Source organism: Aphidius gifuensis, linkage group LG6 (genome assembly GCF_014905175.1).
Source record: "Aphidius gifuensis isolate YNYX2018 linkage group LG6, ASM1490517v1, whole genome shotgun sequence".
NCBI classification, from domain to species: domain Eukaryota; kingdom Metazoa; phylum Arthropoda; class Insecta; order Hymenoptera; family Braconidae; genus Aphidius; species Aphidius gifuensis.
In genome coordinates, this window is record NC_057793.1 from 8,467,011 (window position 1) to 8,493,832 (window position 26,822).

A 26,822-nucleotide genomic window follows, 5' to 3' on the forward strand; every position below is an offset into this window, starting at 1 on the left:
CTTCTCTTCAATTTTAAATCTTACACTAATTACCAATTCCCACCCTTTTGGCTATTAAAAATGAAAAAAAAAAAAAAAAAAAAATTTATTCACCAAACAAATTCCATCACGTAAAATATCCAATTTACAATCTCAATCAGTGTTTATTCATCCTATCAAAATAAATCTATTAAAACAAAAAATTATCAATAAATAATTTTCTATGTCAATATAATAATTTTAAAAAGAAAACTAAAAAAAGGAATTAGGTTGCATTAATAATGTACAAATTTCGATGAAAAAAACAAAAAAGATTATTAATGTCGACTTTGTTGACGTCCTGATCTAGGAATTCTCTCCCGATTTCTAAAATTATAATAACTATTATTATTAACTCTATCAGAATCATAATTTGAACGTTGATAAGGTAAATCAACTGGTCCTGGTGGTGCCATTGGTAATGGTACTGATGGTCCCATTGGTATTGGTACTGATGGTGCCATTGGCATTGATGGTGGCATTATTGGCTCAGCATGATAATTATTTCTATATCCAAAATGTTCATCACTATGTCGTAATGAACGATTATAATTTGGTTGATAATCTTTAATTAATAATTCATCACTTGTTTCTCTTAGTCTAGGTGGATAAAAATTTGGTCTTCTTATTGATGAGCCATCATTCATTGATGGTGGATATGGCATACTACGATGTGAATATTTACGTTCATTAAATATTGGTGGTCCAACTGGTAAATGTGGTCCAACTGGTAAATGTGGTCCAACTGGTAAATGTGGTCCAGCTGGTAAATGTCCACCATTAACATATGGAATTTCATTAAAATTTGAATTAAAATTTTGTTCTGGCATTCTTCCATATCTTCCATGTGATTGTTGATTATCTTGTGATGAAAAATGTGGCATTGGTAGCATTGATGGATGTGGTGCTATTGGATATGGCTCTCTTGGTCTACGTCGATGATCATGATTATTACGATAATTATTATTTCTTGATGATTTTCTTTCATTATCATATTGTCTTTTATTTTTATGCTTATATTTGCCATTTTGTTTTTTATCAACTGGTAATTTTGATCCTAATTTTACATTTGTTGTATCCAATTTTTGATTTTTAGGAACTGATTTTAATGCTTCAATATATTCTTGACGTTCAATTGGATGACCACGTGCCTTGTTAAATTCTTTAATTAACAGAAAAAAAAATACAATTTATTGTTATTTAACTTACAGATTTTTAAATTTATCATCACAAAAAAAAAAAAAATGTTTATTTAAATTTATTTTAATATGCAAATATCATTTTAATTAATTTATTTGAAATAAATTTTTTTTGTCTGTTTATTGTTTTATAAAAAAGCTTATTAATAAATTGACAAAATAAAGGAAACAAATATTTGATTTTGCTTAAAATTCCCCTCAAACATATCCACGTAAAATATATTTGAAAAAAAAAAATTAAAAAAGAAATAAAAATGATGTTTTGACTTCAGCAATATAGAATATGTGCACTTTTTTATCGTTGTTGGATCATAATTAAACACGATACATTGCCAAGGCAAAATTCAGATCTTATCTTATTCTAAATTATTATAGGCCTACCAACGTTGTTTGGTGCCTTGTATATTCATAATTATCAGACGTATGAATTTTGTGTGTGTTGAGAAATGAAGAAGAAGATGATGAAAAAAAAATAAAAATAATGCATAAAATAAAAAAAAGAGATGAGTATATACGAAGAGCAAAAATATAAAAGTGAAAATTCAATTTTAATTTATATTTACCTTCAATTGCATTATTTAAATTCCAGCCTAATTGTTGAACCAAATATCTGCAAACAAGGTAGCCAGTACGATTTAGTCCATGAGTGCAATGAACACCAATTAATTCACCTGAAAGATATAAATAAATAAATGAATAAAAATAAATAAACGGTTTGTTAGACATTGAAAGAAATTAACCAGACAAAATTAAAGAAAAAATATATATTTAAACTGACCAAGACAAATTATGAAAAATTGAGCTGTCTAAAAATTTAATGATCACTTTTTTATAAACTCTTGTTATTCGTTTATTTTTTTTATTTTTTTTTGTTTATATATATGTAATTTTTTGTTTTATTTTTGAGGACTCGATTTCTTGGATCATTAATTCGCTTATTTTTGGGTGACGAAACTCAGCAAGAGGCAAATTATATTATTATCGCAAATTGCCGACAAACGATGCAACAAATTCGACATACTCAATTTCGATACATCTTGTGAAATTCATAATGCCATTTAAATTTTTTTTTTTTCATTTTATTTTATCGGTTATTTAAAAAGTTTTTTTTTAAAAGTATATATATTTTTTTTTAAACATATGTATATTTTATGAAGATAATTTTTGCATGAAAATAATAATAAATAATGAGTAACATGAACAAAAATAATATAGAGTCATGTTTTGTTTAAAAAATTTTTAAAAAATAAGGAAATGAAAGGTTTTTTTTTTAGTCGTCATTTTATTCTTCGTAGTCGTATCATCAATGCAAGATCATCTGTGAGAAACACTAAAATATTTTTGCATACATATATGAAAATATTTAAAAAAATAAAAAAAAAAAATATACATGTGTCCTACTACAAGAATGACTTTGGCCTCTTGTCATATTATTCTCAGAATACATTCATGTAATTTTTTAAAAATAAACATCTAATCCGTAATCTTGAGAGACCCCCAGCTGTGACAAGGTCCAGTAAACGTCGACAAATGAGTCCGATTCAAGTCCCAAGATTGCTAACTTTATTGTGAATATTTTTTCATTCGTGGGAATATTCATTTTTGAATATTTATATTGTTTTTTTTTTTTTAACTATCATCACGTGCCTAGAAAAATTGAATGGATAAATCATTCAATGATCATGGTCAAAATATCCTAAATACAATTTTGCCTAATCAAATCATCGCGAAATAAAATATCCTGGTTAATAATTTACCCAACAAAAATAAATAAAAACATCATGTAGCTTGTGTTGGTATAAAAAGCCATATTTAAAATTAAAATGAATAATTATAAAAATAATATACAAGCATAGTTTAACATGTAAACATAATGATGATTATGATGATTTAAAATTTGTCGAAAAATAATTATGACAAGAGTATGATCAGCACGATAAATAAATAAATATTCCATTTAAAAATTTATTTATTTTTTTTTTTTTGCAAATTTACTATTATCCATATATCTTGGATAAATTGAAAATTAATTTATTTAAAAATTAATTAATTCATCATCGTATTGTAATGACTCGCTGTTATTATTATTTCAAATTTAATTTTCATTAATATTTTCATCTTTTAAATATATTTTATTAAATGTTTATTTATTTAATTTATTATCATCATCTTTGATAAATTTGTAATTGATTTATTTTTTACTTGCTAGTTTTCCTTTTAAATATCATGAGTTATTTGGTTTTCGTAATCTAAATAAATGAATAAATAAATTTTCATTTATTATTAATTCCAAGACAAAATTTATTCATTGATGAAATTTATACTTGTCGTTATTTTTGAAAAATGAGCACAAAATAAGTGATTTTAAAATGACACAAAGTTATTGGTAATATGAATTTTTTATTAATATTTTTTTTTTCATTTTCAAAGGGGACTACTTTTGCTGGAGGGAGTGTCTCAAAGAGACAGTGTTAATGTGGCAAAATGATATATACGCAAAAATAAAAAAAAAGAAAATGCAAAGTACTCATGCTTTCAACATTCACTCCTCATCTGAACAGAAAATAAGAAAAAAAAAGAAAAAGGGTAAAAGAGACCCCAAAGGCGTCATATGGTAGCACATCCTCCTCAACTACCTCATAATACCTCACCGAGATAAAATAATGTATATACAAAATAGCGTGTTGCTGAAATGAAGGAGGGAAAGGATGTCTTAAACGTCGACTAAATCAATTTCATCTTGCATATATACATTTTGAAAATATATCTTTTCCCATAAATATTCAAAAAAATAAAACAAACACACTCTTTTTTTTTTATATAATATTTTTTTATGTCTTTTATAAAAAAAAAAAATATAAAAAGAATGCGTATTATAATATCCATTATTCAAGTACAAAATACACAAGTAAATAAAAAAAAAAAAAACCAATAAATAATAACTAAATTGACAAATAAAAATTTAAAAAAATAGGGCATGTTTTTTTTTTATTTTTCATTTCAATTATTATTCATTTCTTTTTTCCTTTGAATATTGGAAAAATGAAAGTTTTTTTTTTTTATTATTATCTATTTTTATTTTTCGAATAATATATAATGCTATCGATAAATTGATATTGAATATCAACACGTGTGAATGACATCGTCATTGATAAATGCTAAGTGGTCCCTCAAGAATTTTTTTTAAAACCCATACATTCAACTAAAATTTTTCCCACACGCATGATGAAATAAAAATAAACTAATAATAATTTTATTTATTTTAAATGATAATAATTTAAAAAAAAGAAATTAAATTGATGTAACTGGACAGTAATTACATGATATTAATTTACTCGAACATTTGTCACCTTGAGTAGTCGATTTGAATTAATTCAAGCCTCGTATAGTTATGATTACCACTCTTGCAAATCAAAATATTTTTAAAAAATTATATCTATAACATGAAAAATCATGCGATTTGGCTCCCGTTGAGAAATATATACGTTCACTTTATATTGAAATAACAGCGGGATAATAACTTCACTTGGGATTTCACACAGCCTTATGTATCTCGTGATTTCATTAATCATTTATACATTTTTTTTCAACTTATTTTAATAAATATCTGTACTTTTTTTTAATGTTTATCTATTTTTAATTATTAACTGCATGTATTTCTTTATTTTTATATAAAAAAATCAAAAATAAATTATAAAGTTTTTAAATTTTTAAATGATATTTGAAATTAATCGTTTGAATTGCTTTTTAAAATTAAAATTCAGCTAGATTATTTTTCCAATAATTAATTTATATCAAAATTAAATTATGCTGTAATTTTAATTGATTAATATCAATGGCTTCTATATTTTTTAAATTTTTAAATATTATTTATGACGCAGTGAAAGTTGAGCCGTTTTCAGTGCACCGAGTGGCATTTAAAATCGAAATTTTGCGATGATATTATTTCGATAATTATTGAGCTAATACAAAGCGAAGAAAAAAAATAAAATTTAGAGTTTCACGTTCTTTTTTCAGTTTGATAAACGACCCCGTATAATTAATCTCCAGCGAGAAATAAATTTGTGAGGATATTCTACTTAACTTCAAATTCACACCGTATCATATTTAACAGTCACACTTTGTTATCCAATTCATTCTAATTTCGTTCATACCCATACGGCAAAGAATACCTCCATTCATTTAACATAAAAAAATAGAAAATTTAAATTACATAACAGTTCAATACACTCACCATCTTTAGCTGTTGCATGAAAATCATTCATCGTCTTGAAAAATCTGCAAAAAAAAAAGCAACAAAATACATTAACTAACACTAAAAAAAGCCTATACCAAATTATAAAATATAAATTCAGTTAAGACACAAAATTCGGTTAAAAAATTTCATCTGCTCTTCTATTTATTTTTTATTTTTTTAATCTACAAAATTTTCCGAGAATGCACCCTCCTGTCGGCGTGTCTTTGGCCGTTATAGGGAAAAAAAAATAAAGGTGCGAGTACCAACCCACAGTAAAAAGAGAAAGTAGAATAAAAAAAAATATATATCAAAAATAAAAAAAAAAAAAAAAGGGAAAAATGCTTCTTGCAGATTCAAAGATATACATGGGGTGAAAGAAGAAAGTAATAATAAAAAAAAAGTAATAATTTATGAAGATGGACTGTGCGTCATCATCCCCCTTTTTTCGATGAGCGCCTTTTTTTAAATTCAACGTGGGAGTGGACTTATTAACGGATTAAGTTCAAAACCACTCGGTTAGTTATCACCAGGTGGCTTTTTTATTTTTAAATTTTTAATTTACTATTTTTTATTTTTTTTTTACATGAAATTCTAATGACATCTAGCTACATTTGTAACCAGAATATTTAATCATGTAATTTTATATTTGATGAGTCATCAATGACAAAAAAAAAGTATCAATCAATTAAATTGAAAAATAGATTTAATAATTTATTTTCAGGTATCAAAATGTATACACACACAGATGGTGATACAAGATATATATTTAAAATATTTAATTCTCGTGTTTAAAAATATATATTGTATTTTTTTATAAGGAATTTTGGCGCCCCCAGCGTGTCTTCTATTCTCATAAAAAATGCATCATCTACGTGAACGATTAGTCTAACGTGATTACAACCACTAACTCATCATGATTTCCATTTTCTTTATGCAGACACCTTTCTCGCTCAATATCGTTTGTATATTATAACCTCTCAACCTCCGAAAAATATATATACAGCTAATATTCTCAACACACGTGCCCCCTTTAACTCATAATGACTCTTAAAAAAATTTTGTGGCCGACGCCGCTAAGAATTCGTGCCGCCTTCGGTTTCACGGTGCGAACGAGACCTCTCATATTAAGACGATATAATAATACAATTCATTGGCTACATGTAAATGCTCCAATTAACTCCCTCATTTTAGTTTTTTTTATTTTTTTTTTTTTTTTTTGCACGATTATAATGTAACAAAAAAAATATAATTTGTTTTGTATATTTTTTGTTTAATGTATATTATATTTAATTTAATGATAAATAATTTAAAAATTAAATGGGAATAATATTATAGTAGAATAAATTTATAGAAAATTAATTGGTTATTTAATAATGAAAAAATAAAATAATGTAGTTTGTCAAATTAATTTGACACACACAGTTGGTAACCAAAGGCAATCATTGAAAACACATCAAATGAGGTGTCGGATTGGAAAACTGATGGTTAAATAAAAAATAGAAATAGTATAATAAATAAATATAAATACTAGATGAATAAAAATTGAAAATGAAATTCAACATCAATATTAATAAAAACCCTTCATCAATCAATTTTACCATCAACTTACAGCTCTTACAAAAATTTCCATACTTCAGTGTATGACAGAAACATTGATATTTGATGGAAAAATAAATCTTTAAATTTTTTTTTTTCAATTGCATTTATATATTCAATTGATGGACTCAATTTGTTTTGAAAATTTTAATTTTTTAAGTATTTATATTGGGAAATAAATCAATCATGAATTTTATAAATATGAAAACGAATAAATAAATTTATTAATGAATACCTATTTATTTATTTATTTATTTATTTATTTATTTATCAATTTATTTATTTAGTTATTTAATAATACGTTAAAAAATTCAACAATTAGCTACAATTTTAAGACGAATTAATAAATTTATTTATTTATTTATTTATTTATTTATTGGACTAGAAAAAATTTAACGATAAGACAATAATTAAAGGCTCAATTTTTGATAAATAAATAAAGCAAAAATTGAATACACATAAAAATAAATAAATAGACTAGTAAATGAATAAATAAAAAAATTTATTTATTGATCTCTTTATTTCTTTATCGATTATTTTATTTACTCATTCATTTAATAATACGTTGAAAAATCCAACAATGAGGAACAATTATAAGATGAATTTTTTAAATTAAAATTAACAATATGAATAAATTGATAATTTAATAAAAATAAAAATAGATGAATGAATAAATAAAATATTAAATTAAATAAATAGATAAATTTAATTATTTGTTTATTTAATACACTTAAAAATTTAACAATAAAGCAATTATAGACTCAATTTTTGACAAATAATTTAAATAAATAAATAAATCAATCAAAAATTGAATACATATAAAAATAAATAAATAGACTAATAGATAAATAAATCAATAAATGAGTAAATCACTTTTGTTCAAGTCCAAATTTTAACAATAGTAAAATTGATATTAAAAAATGTTTCTCAATAAATTACTTAAAATCATTTTAATGAAAATTTTCTAAATTAATTTTTTCATTATTAATTTAACACAATACATTTCTATTATTATTAAAAAATAATAAAAAACATCTTACATATAAAAATGTACTTTTAAAAATAAAAAAAAACCTCTTATTTTTTTTCGAAAGTTTTGCATCACTAACCAAGATTTCCAATATATTTTCTTCTTGATTTAAAAGCATTGTATAAAAATATACATTGAACGAGTATATTGACTAAAAAAAAAAAAAAAGTCTTGTTGACAAAGTAGTCAATGACTTTGAGTATAAATCAGAAAAAATCACCGAAAAAACAATTTAACGTAAAGACAGCAAAACAGCCAATAATTCAGTTTGTTATATAAATTTACATGCAAAGACCGTTACGTAAAAAAAAAAAAAAAAATACAATAAATTAAGTGCGTTAAACGATCGACCGGTAGTTTAAAATTCCATATAAAAATCAATGTTTAAATCCATGATTCACTGAGCTGCATACAAAAGTCCACTAACCCTTTTTTTTCTTTTTTTAGTATATTGATTTTCAGTTAGTTGAAAATTTTTTATTCACATTTATTTCTATTTATATATTTTATTTATTTATATATTTATCAAAACGTTTAATATACGCCGCAACAATGTTATCGATGATGGATCTTGATGATCAGTGTGTATACTCCACACCGGTTATTTCCAATGAATTTTATGGTTAAGCCAAGGGACAGACTATGGGCGGAGTAATCTTCAACGATTATAATTCTTTCTTGATTCGTATTTTTAGGTTTTATTATTTTTTATAAATTTAATTTTCTTTTTTTTCATATTAATATATATATTTTTTATCAAATTAATTGTAAGGCTAGAGCGACTAATTATTATTATTTGATTTTTTTTTATTTTCGTTATTAATTTTGCATAGATTTTACAGACATTAAATTGTGATTAATTTAATAATTTTTTATATTTTATTAAATTACATACCGAGCTAAAAATTGTCATGATAAAATAATGAATAACAAAAAATTTTTTTTAAATGTTTATTCAAATTGAAAAAGAAATTTTTAAATCAAATGGCGCCTTGTCGAAGACGTGCGCTATCATCGGGTGTCTTTAAAAATAAAAAAAAAATATTGTCCTATGTAAATGTCATATTTTTCATGTTCCATTCGTAACGCCCACAAATAAAAAAAAAATTTTTTATATAGTATCGACACTTTGAGGCCTCCCATGTCGTTCACCGGATCATCAAAATATTATTTATGTTTTAAAGATATACAATGTAAGCTCCCGATTGAATTTGTCGTTTTTTATATTGGTGTGTAAAAAAGCACACACCAATTTTTTTTATTTATTGTAATTTTTTCAACAGCAAAATTTGTTGCAATTTAACAAGCAAGTTGTTTCACTGGGAGAATTCATTTTACGCACAACATTTTGGTTTCTTTTAAAGTTTCGTCGGTCTCGGTCCATCTTTATTGCTTCAATTTGCATAACACAATATTGCCAAGACCACGAATATGTCTTATATGCGAACACACTGCACCTACGCATTTTGATTTGAACAAACTGTATAGTCACACGCTTCTTCTTCTTCTTCGTCATCTCACATTTATTTATATTTATTTTTAAAAACTTGTTTTTCTAATATCTTTTTTTTTGTTTATTAATATTTGTAATGAGAAATTATCCTTGCCCTCATTTGTTGAATAATTCTTCAGGCGATCAAAGTATTTAATGTTAATATAAAATAAACTCGTAGCTTTATAACATTTATTATCAAGAAATAACCTCTTTATTAAGCGATCTATTATATTTATAATTTATCTTTGCGTATATAACAAAGGTCTCTCTTGTTTATATATAAATCTCTCAACTTATGTTTTTAAATGTTTAATGCATACGCAATCAAATAGATATATTTTCTCAGTAACTACGCTGTATATAAATTATAATTTTCAATAGTGTTTGCACAATTTATTTGTACTTACAAAATAAAAATTATATGAGTTTTGTATCCACAAGAAGATCGTGATCTGAGTACTATGTAAACACTCAAAATACCAATGTTTTTTTTAATTCAATACTTGACAATTCACATGGATAGTATGACCATTTAAATAATAAAAAAAAATTTTTTTATTTTTATCATTCTTTTATTATGAAGAATATTACTTTCAAAATTTGTTTTGATACATCTGATACTTGTCATTGAATATTTATTTCCGTGTGGAAAAAATTTCATACACATTAAATATTTGTAAAGATCGTCAATTTCAAGGTTATGTTTCGTGTGTGAAATTTTTTTTGTTTATTTTTTTTTTCACTTCTGACAATTGATAAGTTAAATACTTGAGGTTTTTTTTTCTCAAAAAATTAATCAAATGCAGAAATGCGTTACGAATTGTTGCAAATAAGGTGTTGAAGACGAGTTGTTGAAAAGAAAAAAAAACTTTAATCTTTCAAAAAAAAAAAAGAAAATAAATTAACCTAAAAATGAATTCCCGTTGGTTGAACGTCTGCCACTAGAGGGCTTAAATTAATAACGACGGAAATAATTAGAATATAGAATCAAATTCATGATTCGCAAAACCACCCATAAAGAAATTCAAAATTATATCTCATTTTTTTTTTTCTCCTTCATCTGCATTCAGCTCGTTATCATCATAAAAGTTTAACGTCAAAATATTTGACATAGGTTATTGCAAAAGAAGAAAAAAAACAATCAACACACACACACACGTGTTTAACAAGTAATTTTCAATTATCGTAGGAATTTTTAAGTTCAAAAAATTGATCGTCAAAATGATTTTGTACAAAAAAAATTTGTACGACGGGTTTCACCTCGTTAGTTTAGCCTCTAAAACATCTTCTGCGAAACCCCACAGCGTTGAATAATATACAAAAAAAAAATGAAAATAAAAAAAAAACGTGTATGAACATTTAAAAACGATTGAGTCAAAACCATATACACTGAGTGTAATTTTTAAAATTTATTTTCATTATTTAAGTAGTATTTTTTTTTTAACGAATTTATATATTTGAACTGGGAACTTGGCTTACTACTTTTCACCTCATTATCTTCAACGACCATACACAAAAATAAGTAGAGTTAAAAAAGATATATATATAACAGCTTGTAGCTTGTGGATGTATGAGCATTGTTTCGATCTTTCAAGATCTGACAGTGAACACGTGAAAACTTATGTTCAATGTCTCAACAAAAATATATAAAGACATTGCATAGTAAGAAGGCGCCAAATACGCCCACGTTTATACTGTCGTTTAACCACTTTACCAATAAATAAAATAATCAGAATTTAATTTTGATAAAGCCGTTATGATATAAAATTTATTTTACATTTTAGTATTGTCAATAGACCATGTATAAAAAAAAACAATATTAACATATTCAATTGGATTTAAATTGAATAAATAATATATCGAAAATTTTATATCGAAATAAAATAAATAGCTACTGAAGATGATGATGTGCAATTATTGTTTGATCCGATTGATGAAAATACATAGCAGTTATTTATAATGAATAAAATTTTATTTCAAAAACTATATGAGGAAGTAAAATACCTTGACAATAATGAGCAAGACCATAAAGTTGTATAGATTTTGTATCTTTGATTTTCAACTAATATATAAAATACCATCTGACTTTGAAGAAATAAAATTACTCTAAGGTTTCGAGTTCAAGGATACCAAGGACATTAAATGGCAATTTGCCAACTTGCTACGATGTCAAGAATCATTTCTTTTTTCAATCTTATATACAACATCCGATTGACGACTCATTTAATTTACATTTGTTTTATTTTCATTATTAAGAAATTTATATATATAAAATTGTTGCCAAGTATCATTTTAATCTTAAACAACCGGGACAAAGAATTTTCATTTAGGAAATCCTCCATAAATAGTCATGTAAATTGTAAATATATACGCTGATTGAATTTAACCAAAAATTCAGCAACAGAAGTTGTATTTTTTTTATTGAATATTTAAAAAAAAAAAAACTTTAATGTTTCAACCGGTTAAATTACGAATAAAATAATGCATTGATAATTTTGGAATTTGACAAATAACATTGCAAAAATTTCAAATATATATAAACTCATTAAAAAATTTATTCAGCAAATTGAAAATTTAAAAAACAAATTATTTGAATTAAATGAATATACGCGTAACTGCGATTCGAAATGAATATTCATAAATACATTATAGCAGCGAATATAATACTTGAAATAATTGTAACATGAAAATAAGAGATATGTAAAAGAAAAAAAAAAAAAATGAATGGTGTACGTGTGAGTGAAAGGGATACCTCTAACGTGTTCGGTAAATCATCGGACGTTTATTGCAGTTAATTAGCTGGTTGTACGAGGGCCAAGTCTTCAGCGGGGCCTGTTTTGCATGGGAGACCAATGGGGTCCTACGAGGTGGGACCCAATGAGATACACATATATGAGAAGGGGAAAATTTCTTGAGTTGATCGCGTGAGAAGAGATTTTGTTGTTTTTTTTTTTTTCATTTCTTATTTCGTTTCACTGTATTATGCACGATATGGCGCCGTGCAAAGGTTAACACGCCTCTTTGTTTCAGGTATCATAACTCTTTAATAAATAAAAAAAATAAATAAAAATAAATTTATTACAAAACAATGATTATTTACCTCAAAAAACAAATCTAAAGTTTTTTTCGAAATTGTGGAATTGTCTTTCCGATAGAAATTCGAAACAATTGATTTCAATTTTTTTTTACTTGGAAAATTGGAAGCTTAATCAATTTCGCAATATTTTATTAAATGCAAAATATAATAAATAAATCAGTCGGTATTTTAATTCAACATTTGTTGCTTTAAAATAAAAATATGTTAAAAAATTTGAAAAAATAAACGGTTTCTGAATAAAAAATTTTTCAAGTTCTATTTATCGTTTTAGCGGATCAGTAAAACGCCTACATGAAGGTACACGCAAGATGTTAAAATGAATAAAAAAAAAAGATAATAAAAAAGATGAAGACGAAAAATAAGATCGCATTTACTTCGGGGTATATTCAGAGTGGTGTGCTACCTGGTCAGTTGGCGCTACTATCGTCGCCACTGTACGCCAATCTTAACCTAAGAGGCGATATACGATACGTATCTTTTGCACGCACGATTTTACGTTACCATAAAACGAAAAAAATACAAAAAACGACACGTGACTTTAAGAAGTTAATGTATATATAAAAAAATAAAAATATTTAAAGACGACGATTCGCTTTCATATCACCTCATTTATCTCGATTATATGACACTTTTTTTTTTGCCATCAAATTTTCGGTGATAAATTTCTTTGCTACGGTATTTACTACGTGTATTCATTATATGTTTAATCAAATGTACATAGCTTAATTTATTTTATATCATTAAAATCATAAATACCATTTTTTATTATTATTTTTTATCAATTTACTTACTGTTTAACGCAATCCAACTTGGGAACTTTTTTTCCTTCAACAAGAATTTTTTGATATCCAACACCGGCATTGGTAAATTCCTGAAAAAAAATTATGAATTAATTATCATAAGCTTTAGTATGTCTTTCGAAACAGAAAAATAAATAAACAAGTAGATTAAATTATTTCAAAAATCAAGACATCTTCACTTCATCATGAATGAAGAAAAAAAAAAATGTAATTTTTAGTGGTCGACAGATCTATCATGAAGTGAAGCAAAGAACTTTATTAGGATCCAGATACAGTTTGACTTGGCATACCGACCGATCTGATAAAAATCTTTCATGCTGGTCACCGCACATGCTTTTTTGTTTCGAAGAATGAGTCTTGATTATTGTGGCCAGTTGTAGACAACATGATATAGTTTATAAAAAAATAAAATATTACATTGAAATTCTATCTTGTGTACCAATTATAAAAACACTAAGAACTTTCATCTTGATATTAATTATCATATTAGACAGTTTATTTATTTATTTAATTTCTAATTTTAACTATGAAAATAATATTTAATATAATATATCTGATTGACTTGTTGGATAATTTTATTGATCAGTGCATCAACATGAGTTTAAATTATTTAACTAGTTACAAGACCACCCTTTATTTACAATCATAATTTAAATATTTTTTTTTAATATTTAGATAGTGTCTAATTAAGAAAAATTTTATTTTATTTTATTTAAAAGTTCATTGACTTACCTCTTTGGAATAGTAGCGATTTGTGTTTGTCAAATCAATGACGAACTTTAATTTTGGAAACGCGTTCATCAATAAGCCCGTCGTAAATCTGCAAAAAAAAAATTATAAATATCATTTTATTATTTATTCAATTCACCTAAATGTTTGCAAGAAAAAAAAAAAGTCAACTTTTAATTGAAGCAAGTACTCAAAAAAAAAAGAGACATGTTATTCGAAAATCGAAATAACATGTCTTTTTTTTTACTAAAATACAGAATTAAGATTTTTTTTTAAATATAAAAATATTTTTACTTACTGTTGTTCTGGTAAAAGATGCTTCACCATTGTCTGTAACAAAAAAAAAAAAAATTCAAATATGTCAAAATATTGATGATAGTTTTTAATAAAAAAAAAAATATTCAAAAAAAAATTTGAAGATAAATTTGACAATAAATAAGTAAAAAGTTAGGATAGAACTCTCATACGAATATTTTTTTTTTGTAAAGAACCCCCTGAAGCGTTCGTTTAGCAAAAAAAAAAAATTAATAAATAAATAACAAAATGTATTTTTTAATTTTGTTACTGGCTGTAGTATGGAAATTTTGTGTTGCCCAGTTATTAGGTGTGAATTGAATTATAGTTTGTGGTGGTAGAGGGTAGAAAATAAGAGAGAACCTTAACCATGGCGGACTTTTTATTATTTATTAAGCTATGCCAAATATCTCTTCTTTTATATCTCATGTCTTTCTTCAAAAAGTTTATCGAAATGTTGTTTATTTTATAGACCCAAAGATTGGTGACTTGCAAACAACATTTAAAACGTAATACCTACTGAGATGACTAATTGGACTATCTAAAATACTAAATTAATAATAAATTTTATCATCATTTATTATTTTTATTTATCATTTTAATAACAAAAAAAAATTGAATTGTTTTTAGGTATTTTAAAGAGAGTTTCTATTTAATTTCATCACTTGTTTTTGGATCTTTTCCATCAACTATTATAAAAATTGAAAAAAATAAAAAATTTACAAGAGTAAAAGTAGAAAATAATTCAAAAAATTCATTCATTTTTTTTATTGGTTTTTTTTTTTTTTTGGAAATAGACTGTAGACGTATTTTAATTACTAAAATCTTATCGTCGGATCTAAAAGGTATCATACTACAAACAGAAGGTGAACATAAATAAAATCCAAAAAAAAAAAAAAAAGAGAAAGAGTCTCCAAAATGGTCCCCCGTGGTTGTCGTTATACTATTACATTTGACTATGGACCGCCCCGACTGTTCTGCGGAAACTATGATACTCTTATGTACATCGCAGCATCCCCAAAAGAAAAATACGTATTTTCGATGTGGTACCTTTTTCAGAATACCGAGATGCAACTGAGTTTAAAAAAAAAAAAAAAGGATATACAGAGAAAAAAAAAATAAAGACAACGATAGACTCCAATAAAACACACACTGAGATATATATTTATGTAGAAGATGCGATGATATCTCTCAACGCTAATGGGCAATTCGTTGGACACAAAATTCTCTGGCGGAAACCGAGACTAATCGAATCATTTGTTGATTGATTTATTTTACAAAATTCCAAGCATACTTATAAATTTTTTTTAAATATTAATCCTATTTTTTCATTATTAAATAAATTATTTAAATTATTTAATAAATGAATTTGAAATTGATCATCTTGTTGGATCAAATTCTCATGGTGAATTTTTTTCTATATACATTTGAAGATAAGTCATTTTTATAATTGAAAACAAGAGTAATTGTGCGTTTATTATATTTTGGATGAATAAAATCAGATGTACATTGATAATTTAAGATTATTATTTTTGATCTTGATGATTAATCTGATGTATCAGCAAAGTGGTTTGTATGTCAGTATTACATACCGGGGAATTAATAAAAAAAAAAAGAGAAAAGAACAGCAATTGCGACAGTATTTTGGACGCTGAATGAAGCTTTGAAAACATCTCGATATAATCCTGATTTAGTTTGCAAGGATGATATATATAATGTACTGAGAATCGTGAAATTGAATGGTGAAATCAACGTGTATATATTCTTGTTTTATATGAGGATACATATCCTTTTCTCTCTAACCAACTTCCGAAACACGAACATTATTTTATTTTTTTTTATATATAATATATAATATACATCCACTTCTCATTCCAAAGATATCATAAAGTGGGCGGTTTTGCGGTTTTAACCTCAACTGACTTATTGTTATCTTCGCTTCTCCTTGAATTACGAAAAATTTTATATTGCTATTATTATTACAGGGATTTTTATTGCATAGGCTTGTTATATAAAATAGGGAAACAAAAAAAAATTGTGTAATCCATTTTCTTTTGGTTGAATTGAGTCAAGTATGTTTACTACTTAAGTAGATTTATTTGAAACGTGCGTTTAAAAGGTTTTTTTTTATTTTATCGTTTATGTGAATCATTTGAAAAGCTGGATTCATGTAATGAAATATTTTTAGAATACATAAACGACAATATTCATCTTACTATGATATTTAAAACTAAAATAAAGACCATGGTCAAAATATCCTAAATACAATTTTGCCTAATCAAATCATCGCGAAATAAAATATCCTGGTTAATAATTTCCCCAGTGAAAATAAATAAAAACATCATGTAGCTTGTGTTGGTATAAAAAGCCATATTTAAAATTAAAATGAATAATTATAAAAATAATATACAAGCATAGTTTAACATGTAAACATAATGATGATTATGATGATTTAAAATTTGTCGAAAAATAATTATGACAAGAGTATGATCAGCACGATAAATAAATAAATATTCCATTTAAAAATTTATTTATTTTTTTTTTTTTTGCAAATTTACTATTATCCATATATCTTGGATAAATTGAAAATTAATTTATTTAAAAATTAATTAATTCATCATCGTATTGTAATGACTCGCTGTTATTATTATTTCAAATTTAATTTTTATTAATATTTTCATCTTTTAAATATATTTTATTAAATGTTTATTTATTTTATTTATTAATCAAATAATTATTATTATATCTTTGATAAATTTGTAATTAATTTACTTTTCAACTATTTTAATAAATTCATAGAAAAAAAATTTAAAGATATATTCAAAAATAATAAACCATTATTAACAGATAACTCACGATGCAACAATTTTTGAAATGATTCCAAAAATTCAAATTTTATATGCAGATGCATAGTGGTACATAAAATAACTGAAACATGATAAAAGTTTGAAATTCGGTTATGGTTATTAAAGTTCATCAAACGAATAACCGAATATTCATTTTTAACCACTGTTCAAGACAAGGGCAAGCCCAGAAAAATAAATATATATATATATGTAGATAGAAATCGCGCACACGACCGCCCAGCCAATCGGATAGTGGCTATTTTGCCTAAACCCCGTTATTATCATTAGCCCACCCAGTTTTCTGCTATCACATTATAGAAACGAGAATTTCAATTTACCCATCTTGACGTATATCAGCCAACCCTTTTTATAGTTTATGCCTATATATTTCGTTAGATTCAACGTTAATTTTTTAATAATTTTTTCTTTTTTTTTTTTTTTATCGATTAGTTAATAAATTTGTGGATACAAGTCATAATCTCATAAATCAAAAAATCGAAAAATTAAAAAAAAAAACTTTATTATTGTTATTTTTTTTTAACGAATATTTAATACAATTTTTCAATAATTAAATGATTTTTTTATTTTGATAAAATATACTGCTGCTAAATTATATATTCAAATTTCTAAAAAAATAATTCATCAATAAAAAATATACGAAATAAAATGAAAAAAAAAAAAAAAACAACCATAAGAAATTGTAAAGAAAGACACGATAAACGAATTATTCACGTTTAAAATGTTTTGTAATCGATTTCACGGTGGAAAATTGGCCCAAAAAAATTTACCAAAATCTTTAGTATACATCAAACAATATTTACATTATATTCACACACCCACAAAAAATAAAACCATGATTCAAATCAACATTTGCGTGAATCAGTGGCATGAAAAGGCGTGTTTTAAAAGAATTATATCTCGTTGTATTCGATGGCGCCGTATATTATGTATTATATTATTCAAAATTTTTGCAGATATTTTCATATTTAATACACAGTTCTTTGGCCGTAATAATAATCAACCAAATGTATATATAACCAACATAAAACATGCAAGGTATGTTAGTCAGCCTCTCTAAATAAAAAAAAAATAAAAAAAATATCTTTAACCAGACAGAGAAACAAACATTTGTTTAGACGAAACCGCCACACACTTATATAAATACCTTAAGGTCGTTAATCATGTCTTTTGGACTTGCGCGTCTGCCCAACTCACTCTAAAATATTATGTATATTCTCTCACCCCCAATTTAAAAAACAATCAAACCCTCTCTTTTACCAATAAAAAATAATACCTCTAAAAAATGATTATTCCCAAAAAAAAAAAATATAATCTCGATATAAAAAATATTAAAGAAAAAATTTTCTTAGAAATGATGAAATGAAAAATTTGAAAAATTCTCAAGATATATAATAGTTGTTAAAATTCAATAAAAGACAATATTTTTTAAAAGAGGGGGGGATCAAGAAAAAAAAAAAAAATCAAAAGAAATAATATATAAAAATAGCTTCCGGTTGAATTGACCATGCCAAACCCATTTTGACACCGCAAAAGGCATAAAAAAAATAACTTCCCCTCTTTCACCCCCTTTTACCTTAAGAATAGACGAAAAATTTACTTTTACTATTCTTTTCGCACATTGGTTTCATAGCTGATATTCCACGCCTTACATTTCTTTTACCACTATATTTCTTTTTCCATCTTATTCTTGTTTTTCCTTTTTTTTTTCAAACGAATGAATGTAATTGCGCGTGGACAACAAAAGACGAAGGTTACCGCAATAAATTCAGTTATTCGTCGTCGCGTTGTCTGTGCCACACCGGGTGACATTTTTCGTAAACATAGTGGTGAAAAATAAAAAAAAATAGTAGAATAGAAGGCGGAATAATTCAGGGTGGGGATTCAAGAAAAAATCAAGAGAGAAAAAATATAATACAAGGGTAAGATGAGAGAGATAAAAAATATGTATACACAGTGAAAGTGAAGTTTTCGAAGGGAAAATTTATGTACCGGAAGCCAAACATACATCCAAATCTATCTTCTTTTATTTCGATTTTTATTTTCCCTCCCAAAAAATAAAAAAAAACTATATGTCTATATGTATAATAATAATAGAAAAATAAGTAAATATGTTTGGAGTAATTTTTTTATTATTTTTTATATGTGAATATTTTGGTTTTAAAGTTTCAAAACTCACAGTGAAACTTTGAACGAAGAGCATGGTATTTATTTATTTTTTATTTTTTGTATTTTTTCAGCTGTTGTGGAACGCGTATGATATGCGCGAAATGAGTTTAAGGAAGGACACGATGGACTGACAAGATAATAAAAAAAAAAAGAAGATGCAAGAATTACTTTTGGCTACCGCCAAGAGCTTCCTGGAACAAGACAGAAAATCCTTTAAATCTTATCTGATTTGTGGAAGATAGACAAAGGTGTCATGGATTTTTTTTTTTTAAATCTAGATCTAGACTATTTCAAGGTCTATATCAAGTAAAATTCTTGCACCTGATGATGATTCTCGGGATGCGTGACAAAATAATGAATAGCCGTTGCATGTGAATTTGGTAACCAGCCACTAAAAATGTAAATAAGTCATTCTATTGCTGCCAAGGAAGAGAGTAAAGTAACAGTGAGAATAAAAATAATAAAAAAGAAAGTATTTTTTAAAAAATACAAGGATAAAAGTTTAGGGAAGCCTCTCATAAAAGCAACCAAGCAAAAGTGAAAGGTTACTTGATCTATGACCAAGTTCTTTACTTATATATTTTACCAAAAGCTACTATACTTTGCAAGGATTTCATAAAGTAGGTACATAATGGCCTGAACCAACTTGCCAGACTTATGAAATCTTCTTTCAAATTGTAATGAAAATGAAAAAGTATTATCGATCATATGTGGTGTTTTTTTCATGTCGAATAAGGTTTTTTTAAATCCACAAACGAATTACGAGTTTAAATATCCTGAACTGAAATTTCCGGAGCAAAATAACTGGCAAATAGATAATAAATTAATTACAAATTGATTAAAAATATGATAATAATTATTTGATTAATAAATAAAATAAATAAACATTTAATAAAATATATTTAAAAGATGAAAATATTAATGAAAATTAAATTTGAAATAATGATAACAGCGAGTCATTACAATACGATGATGAATTAATTAATTTTTAAATAAATTAATTTTCAATTTATCCAAGATATATGGATAATAGTAAATTTGCAAAAAAAAAAAAATAAATAAATTTTTAAATGGAATATTTATTTATTTATCGTGCTGATCATACTCTTGTCATAATTATTTTTCGACAAATTTTAAATCATCATAATCATCATTATGTTTACATGTTAAACTATGCTTGTATATTATTTTTATAATTATTCATTTTCATTTTAAATATGGCTTTTTATACCAACACAAGCTACATAATGTTTTTATTTATTTTTGCTGGGTAAATTATTAACCAGGATATTTTATTTCGCGATGATTTGACTATCAGGATATTTAGTCGTGGTCCTCACAAACTTTCAATTGAATTTTTTATGAAAAAAATAAATAAATAATTTAAATATAATTAAATAATCAATCATTTTCTAAAGTTAGTGAAATATACACAACAAAAATAAATAAATAAAATGTATAAATGGATCGATAAAATTTATACAATAAATTGTATATATCAACATGGCGCCAGCCACCCACTGAAGAAAAGAAAAAAAAAAAAAAAAAAGAAGATGAATTATCTAGAAATGCAACGTTAAAAAATAAAACTATATGTATATAAAATGAAACAGAAAAATACAAGGTAGAATGCCACAGTGTTGGGACAAAAGCGATAAGATCTTCAAAACTGGGATCAGTAATATTTTACAAAGTCATCGAAGTTGCTCGCCAACTTCGGCATAAATTACCATTGAAAAGAAGGAAAAAAAAAAAAGAAAAAAACACATATATATATTTCTTCCATCTTCCCTTAAAAGTTAGGCGTGATTCTTACCCGTTACGTGTTAACGTTACACGTATTTTTTTATTTTCGTTTTGTCTTTGCCGCCAATAAGTATAAGGCGGTTTTTGTCCATTTTCATTTTTCACTTTTTCTTTTTTAGGTGTAACAAGAAATGAAAAAGTGATTTTCTCTAATATTCAAGCACCATGGGGCGTTAAACAAACACTTAACATTGTTAATCACACATATCGGTTGTCCAGTATTCATAGAAAAACAATAAATCGTGTTTGTTTTTTAGAGGCGTGGATGGCATTTGAATTTTTGTGGTTAAAAGCAGCCACAGTATTTTCATATTAAAATTAATAGATCTTTAAAAAATCCATTAGAAAAAAAAAAAAACAATTAAAATTTGTATACACTTGAATACCCTCAACACCATAGTCAATACAACTGTTGACAGAATATTATTCAAAGAAAAAAAATTCGAAAATATGTGTCAAACTAGTTGAGTTTTGATTGAAGACAATTTATCATCGAAAAGGTGGTCTCATCCAGGACATTGAACTTTTCATGTTACAAGAGAAATCCATTCAAACTCAGACATTCAATAAAATATTTACCAAAAATTTTCATCTAATTACATTTTCAAAAATATCGTAGCAAAAATAAAACGAGTTTCGAAATTAATACTGCAAAACAATCGAAACGCTTGAAATTTTAGCTAACAAATCTGGACTTTTTTTAAAGATTTATTTTCCATTTATAAAGCTAAACTAAAAAAAGTTAAAAAAAGAATTTTTATTTATTCATTATTTAAAAATGAAAAATTAATATTTTTTTTTTATTTTTATTATTCTTTACAGTTACACAAAGAACCTCACACAAAGAAGGAATGATGGATAAATTATTAGAGAAGAAATTCTCTGACGCAATGTCAATTGTCTAATCACATTGACAGGATTTTAATTGTCAAGATTTTCAAGTCGTTAGCATAAATTATAAATAGATAATTCAATTAAATAATAACTTCTGAATTTCAAAATGTAATTTAATATAAAACTGACACAAATCAGAAGACACAATCTCAACTATTTAACAAGAGTCAGAAGTTAAATTCAGATAGACTTGAACAGCTAACTGACTAACGAGAAATTTTCAGAGAGAAGATGATAATCAAATTTTTGGATAACATGAGAAAACACAGATATCACCCACGTAGAAATAAAACACATGAAAATTATTCACCTGTATATAACCAGCAGTGTTTATAAGAGACATTAATTTTCTCAGCATTGCAGAAATGACACCTTTTTTTTATTCAAGACAGAGGGATTTAAAAAAAAAAAATCTTTGAATGTCTCTGTTGACCAAACGGGCCTTTCTACGTCATACATATATGTCAACCAAATCGTGGGAGGTATAGATATATACCCAAATAATAATAATGAAATATAAAAGAAAGGCAAAAGACGATATGAAAAATGTACCAGTCGTCGGGTTATTCAGAAAATTTTTTCGTTTGACATTTAATGTAAATTATGCGTTCACGCGTCGTTTTTCTTTTTATTTTTTTTCTAAAAATATATATATTTAGTTTATTTTATTTATTTATTATTTTTCTTTATTCTCGAATCGGAAGAGATCATCTTAGATTTGAATTTTTGTAAATCAATTTAAAATTTCAACCGGATTTTTGTGACGATTATACAAATATCAACAAGAAAGTTAAAAAAAAAAAAAGGACAAATGTAAAATTATGTATTTAATGTTTAAAAATTAATAACAAATGTATTTTTATTATTTTTTCAAACAATTATTGAGGCATTTGACGTGAAAAAAGTCAAAATATTTGGAAATTTTTATGGTAAACTGAAATTCTAAGTGAAAAATTGTACAACTTTTTTGTTTATTTCACAATTTTTTTATCTCTCAGTGGGTTAAAAATGTAAATTAATATTCCAGCAATATATCAAATAAATAAATGAAAATATAAACAACTACTTTAATCATTATCGTGTTATTATAAAGTCATAAGATGACTTACTAATCTTTTTATCCTCAATTGATTATTACCATAATCCTCGTTATCTCTTGATAAATTGTCAGATTAATTTTTATATATTATTTTGATATTTTCAACTCATGTATTAAGTGTAGGTATATACGAAATGAAAAAAAATTTAATAAAATAAATAAATAAACAATAATAATAAAATAATCAAAATAAAAAAAAAAAGATAAATTGGAAGGTTTGGTATTTCAGAAAGTATATTGGTGAATAAAAAAATATTATCTGGGATAAAAAAAAAACCCATAAAATTGATAATAATGAAAATGAAAAAAAAAATATATATATAAACAAATAAATGAATAAATAAATCATGAGAAGACATTTACCAGACTGTAGGTTATTAAATTACTACTCATGAATTTATTACTTTTTTTTTCGGTTTTTTTTTTGCTTATTATTTGTCTCTTTTTTGCAAGTTTAATATAACGATATGGAATATCGACGCATTCATGTTCCCGTGGACACATAAGAGAGTTAAATTGGAGAAAAGATAATAAATAAAAAAAAAAAATGAAATATAATATAAGCAAATAAGCGAAATAAATAAAAAAAAATATTTTGCGCATTTTGCGAGAGGCATAAAAAATGTTTTATGTCCCGCGAAACTCGCCACGGCGGTCCCATCAATTAGGACAAATCGTAAATACATGGCAGCCTACTCTCTGCCACGTAATCAACATATTCAACATACCAAATGAAGAGTCTGTGCAATTGGCCACCTATAGCCGTGTCGACAGCAGCAGCAAATACACTGAATATCTACTGAAATTGCCAATTTGCAATAAGAATATAAGGTTGTTAAATCAACTCGAGTAAAATTCCAATCACAAGTATCGTCAATTTTAATTTCTCATTTTTAATCCTGTGTTATTTTTTTTTTTTTTATTATTATTTGTTAAATTAATGGAAGACAATAAATGCATGAGAGTAAATCATTTAATATAATTTTATAGCAATTTTAAAACATAAATATATATAAACAAATATATAATTTGTGTTTTTTTTTTAAGTGTTCAAGTGAGAGTTCAATAGCTGGTGAAAGGTGAGAATGCTATTGCGGTTTGTCACGCATATTTTTTTGAGTATGCTTTAACATACTAGACAAACAAGTGAATTTACTATGCGGTTTGAAATAACTACGAATAAATACCATGGTCAAAATATCCTAAATACAATTCATCGCGAAATAAAATAGCCTGGCTAATAATTTCCCCAGTGAAAATAAATAAAAACATCATGTAGCTTGTGTTGGTATAAAAAGCCATATTTAAAATTAAAATGAATAATTATAAAAATAATATACAAGCATAGTTTAACATGTAAACATAATGATGATTATGATGATTTAAAATTTGTCGAAAAATAATTATGACAAGAGTATGGATCAGCACGATAAATAAATAAATATTCCATTTAAAAATTTATTTATTTTTTTTTTTTTGCAAATTTACTATTATCCATATATCTTGGATAAATTGAAAATTAATTTATTTAAAAATTAATTAATTCATCATCGTATTGTAATGACTCGCTGTTATTATTATTTCAAATTTAATTTTTATTAATATTTTCATCTTTTAAATATATTTTATTAAATGTTTATTTATTTTATTTATTTTAACAATTATTATCATGTAGTAGATAAATTTGTAATCAATTTTTACTGTAATTTACATGCCAGCTAATCGTTTTACATTTTAAATTAATTTTCATTGTATCTATGAAGAGACACGTTTAAAAATTTTCAAAGTTAAATATACACGATCCACCCCACCCATTTTTAATTTGTTTCTTTGGACAAAAAAAATGCATTACTCTCTGTTTGATTTTTATTGCATCTGTATTATAATCCTGTATGTAAACGCTGAAAAATACTGTGATACAACACAATGCAACGAAAATTGGTATCCAACGATCTTAAGGTTTCAGGATGTTTCTCTTGCAAATAAAAAAAAAACTAAAGTAATACGTATAAATATAAATAATGAAAAAAAAAATAAGATAATAAAATAAAAAAACGAAAAAAAAAAAAAAGGATAGAGAGTTGAAAATAACAAATAAATAAATAAGAATTCAGCAGCAGGATGGTAACCCTCCTCGACTTATTGGGAGGTTCATTTTGTCGTTCTCGATGCCGATGTTATCGCGAATACCGACCCCCGCGAAGAAGCACGCTTTGATTTAGTAACGACGAGATATCGAAATAATAAAAAATAAATATATATTTCTTAAATTCAATTTTACATTTCAAAATTTGTTTTTTTTTTTTTAATTTTTAAAACCTGATGATTCATAATTTAATTTGTTGTTTTTTTTTTTGCTTAGTTATTTACACATAAATAATAATTTATTGTGAATTATAGAAAGAAAAAACTTTTGAGACATTAAAACTGTTAATGTTTGATGAAATAATCAACCAAATGATTCGCTTTCATATTACGTATTTTTAAATTAAATTTTATAATATTACTTACCACTTTCAAAGGCACTTTGAATGCCAATATTTTAGTTCCTTCAATTGCAGTGCCATAAGGCTTGTAATTCATCCATCTATAATTGCAAAAATTAATTTTAAATATAAAATAAATCCAATAGAATATAAAAAAAAAATTAATGTGTTTACTGTCAATCAAGCAACTTGATGAAATTTAAAGAAAAAAAAAAATTATAAATGAATTATTATCAAACGAGTCAATAAATTAAAAAAAAAAAACTAAAAATTTAATGATCAATAAATCAAGAAAAATATAAAATTTAATTATAAAAAAATAAAATAGAATCTCACTGGATTTCATCATCAATAATTTTTAATTTTCTAATTTCATCAATTTGAATTTTAGCGCCAAGCATCGCCATCTACACATCACCAGTCAAACTAAATAAATTTCCTCGATTGATAAAAAAAGACAGATGTAATTATTATTATTTTTTTTCGGAGTAAAAAATTATAAACAATAAATTAACTCAAAAAAAAACAATCACCTACAAATTGCTAATAACTATAATTATTTATGACACTATTAAACAATTATTTATAATTTAAAAATAATATTTATGTATGATAAATTGAAAATAAACAAAACACGATAAAATATAACCTCAAAAATTTAAATTTTTTAAATGACATAAATATTAAAATAAACATGAAATTTTGTAGATTAATATCTTCACTAATTAATAATCAACTTACCGGTCTGGTAACGGCATTTTAATAATTACACAATTAATTTATACACTTTTTTTTTGTTTATAAACAACGACAGTATAAACACACCACACTGAACCACACAACTTGGAGCGTGACAACTGACTGACTGTAAAAATCTACAATACCAACATGACGTCATAATTTGTTGTTAACATTAAGCTTTAAAAAAAATATTAAATTAAAAATACTTGGTTTAAATTATTCTCAACAAACTATTTATTTTTTTATTTAAAAAATTAAGCTACTAATT

General features: G+C 24.9%; 1 protein-coding gene across 2 annotated transcripts; it reads right to left on the reverse strand.

Moving 5' to 3' along the window:
* LOC122859341 (RNA/RNP complex-1-interacting phosphatase-like) lies at positions 1-26,677 on the reverse strand. Of its 2 annotated transcripts, XM_044162822.1 has the most exons (9): positions 26,555-26,662; positions 25,839-25,914; positions 14,500-14,531; positions 14,205-14,292; positions 13,464-13,543; positions 5,452-5,495; positions 1,781-1,888; positions 773-1,180; positions 1-736 (listed from the first exon to the last, which is right to left on the reverse strand). In XM_044162822.1, exons 1-9 carry the CDS (start codon positions 26,569-26,571, stop codon positions 297-299), a joined length of 1,293 nt encoding a protein of 430 aa, XP_044018757.1. In that variant the 5' UTR covers positions 26,572-26,662; the 3' UTR covers positions 1-296. The 2 variants fall into 2 exon arrangements, with proteins under 2 accessions (XP_044018757.1, XP_044018756.1); XM_044162821.1 differs by having other exon boundaries at positions 1-1,180; positions 26,555-26,677.
* Between the last annotated feature and the right edge of the window lie 145 nt (positions 26,678-26,822).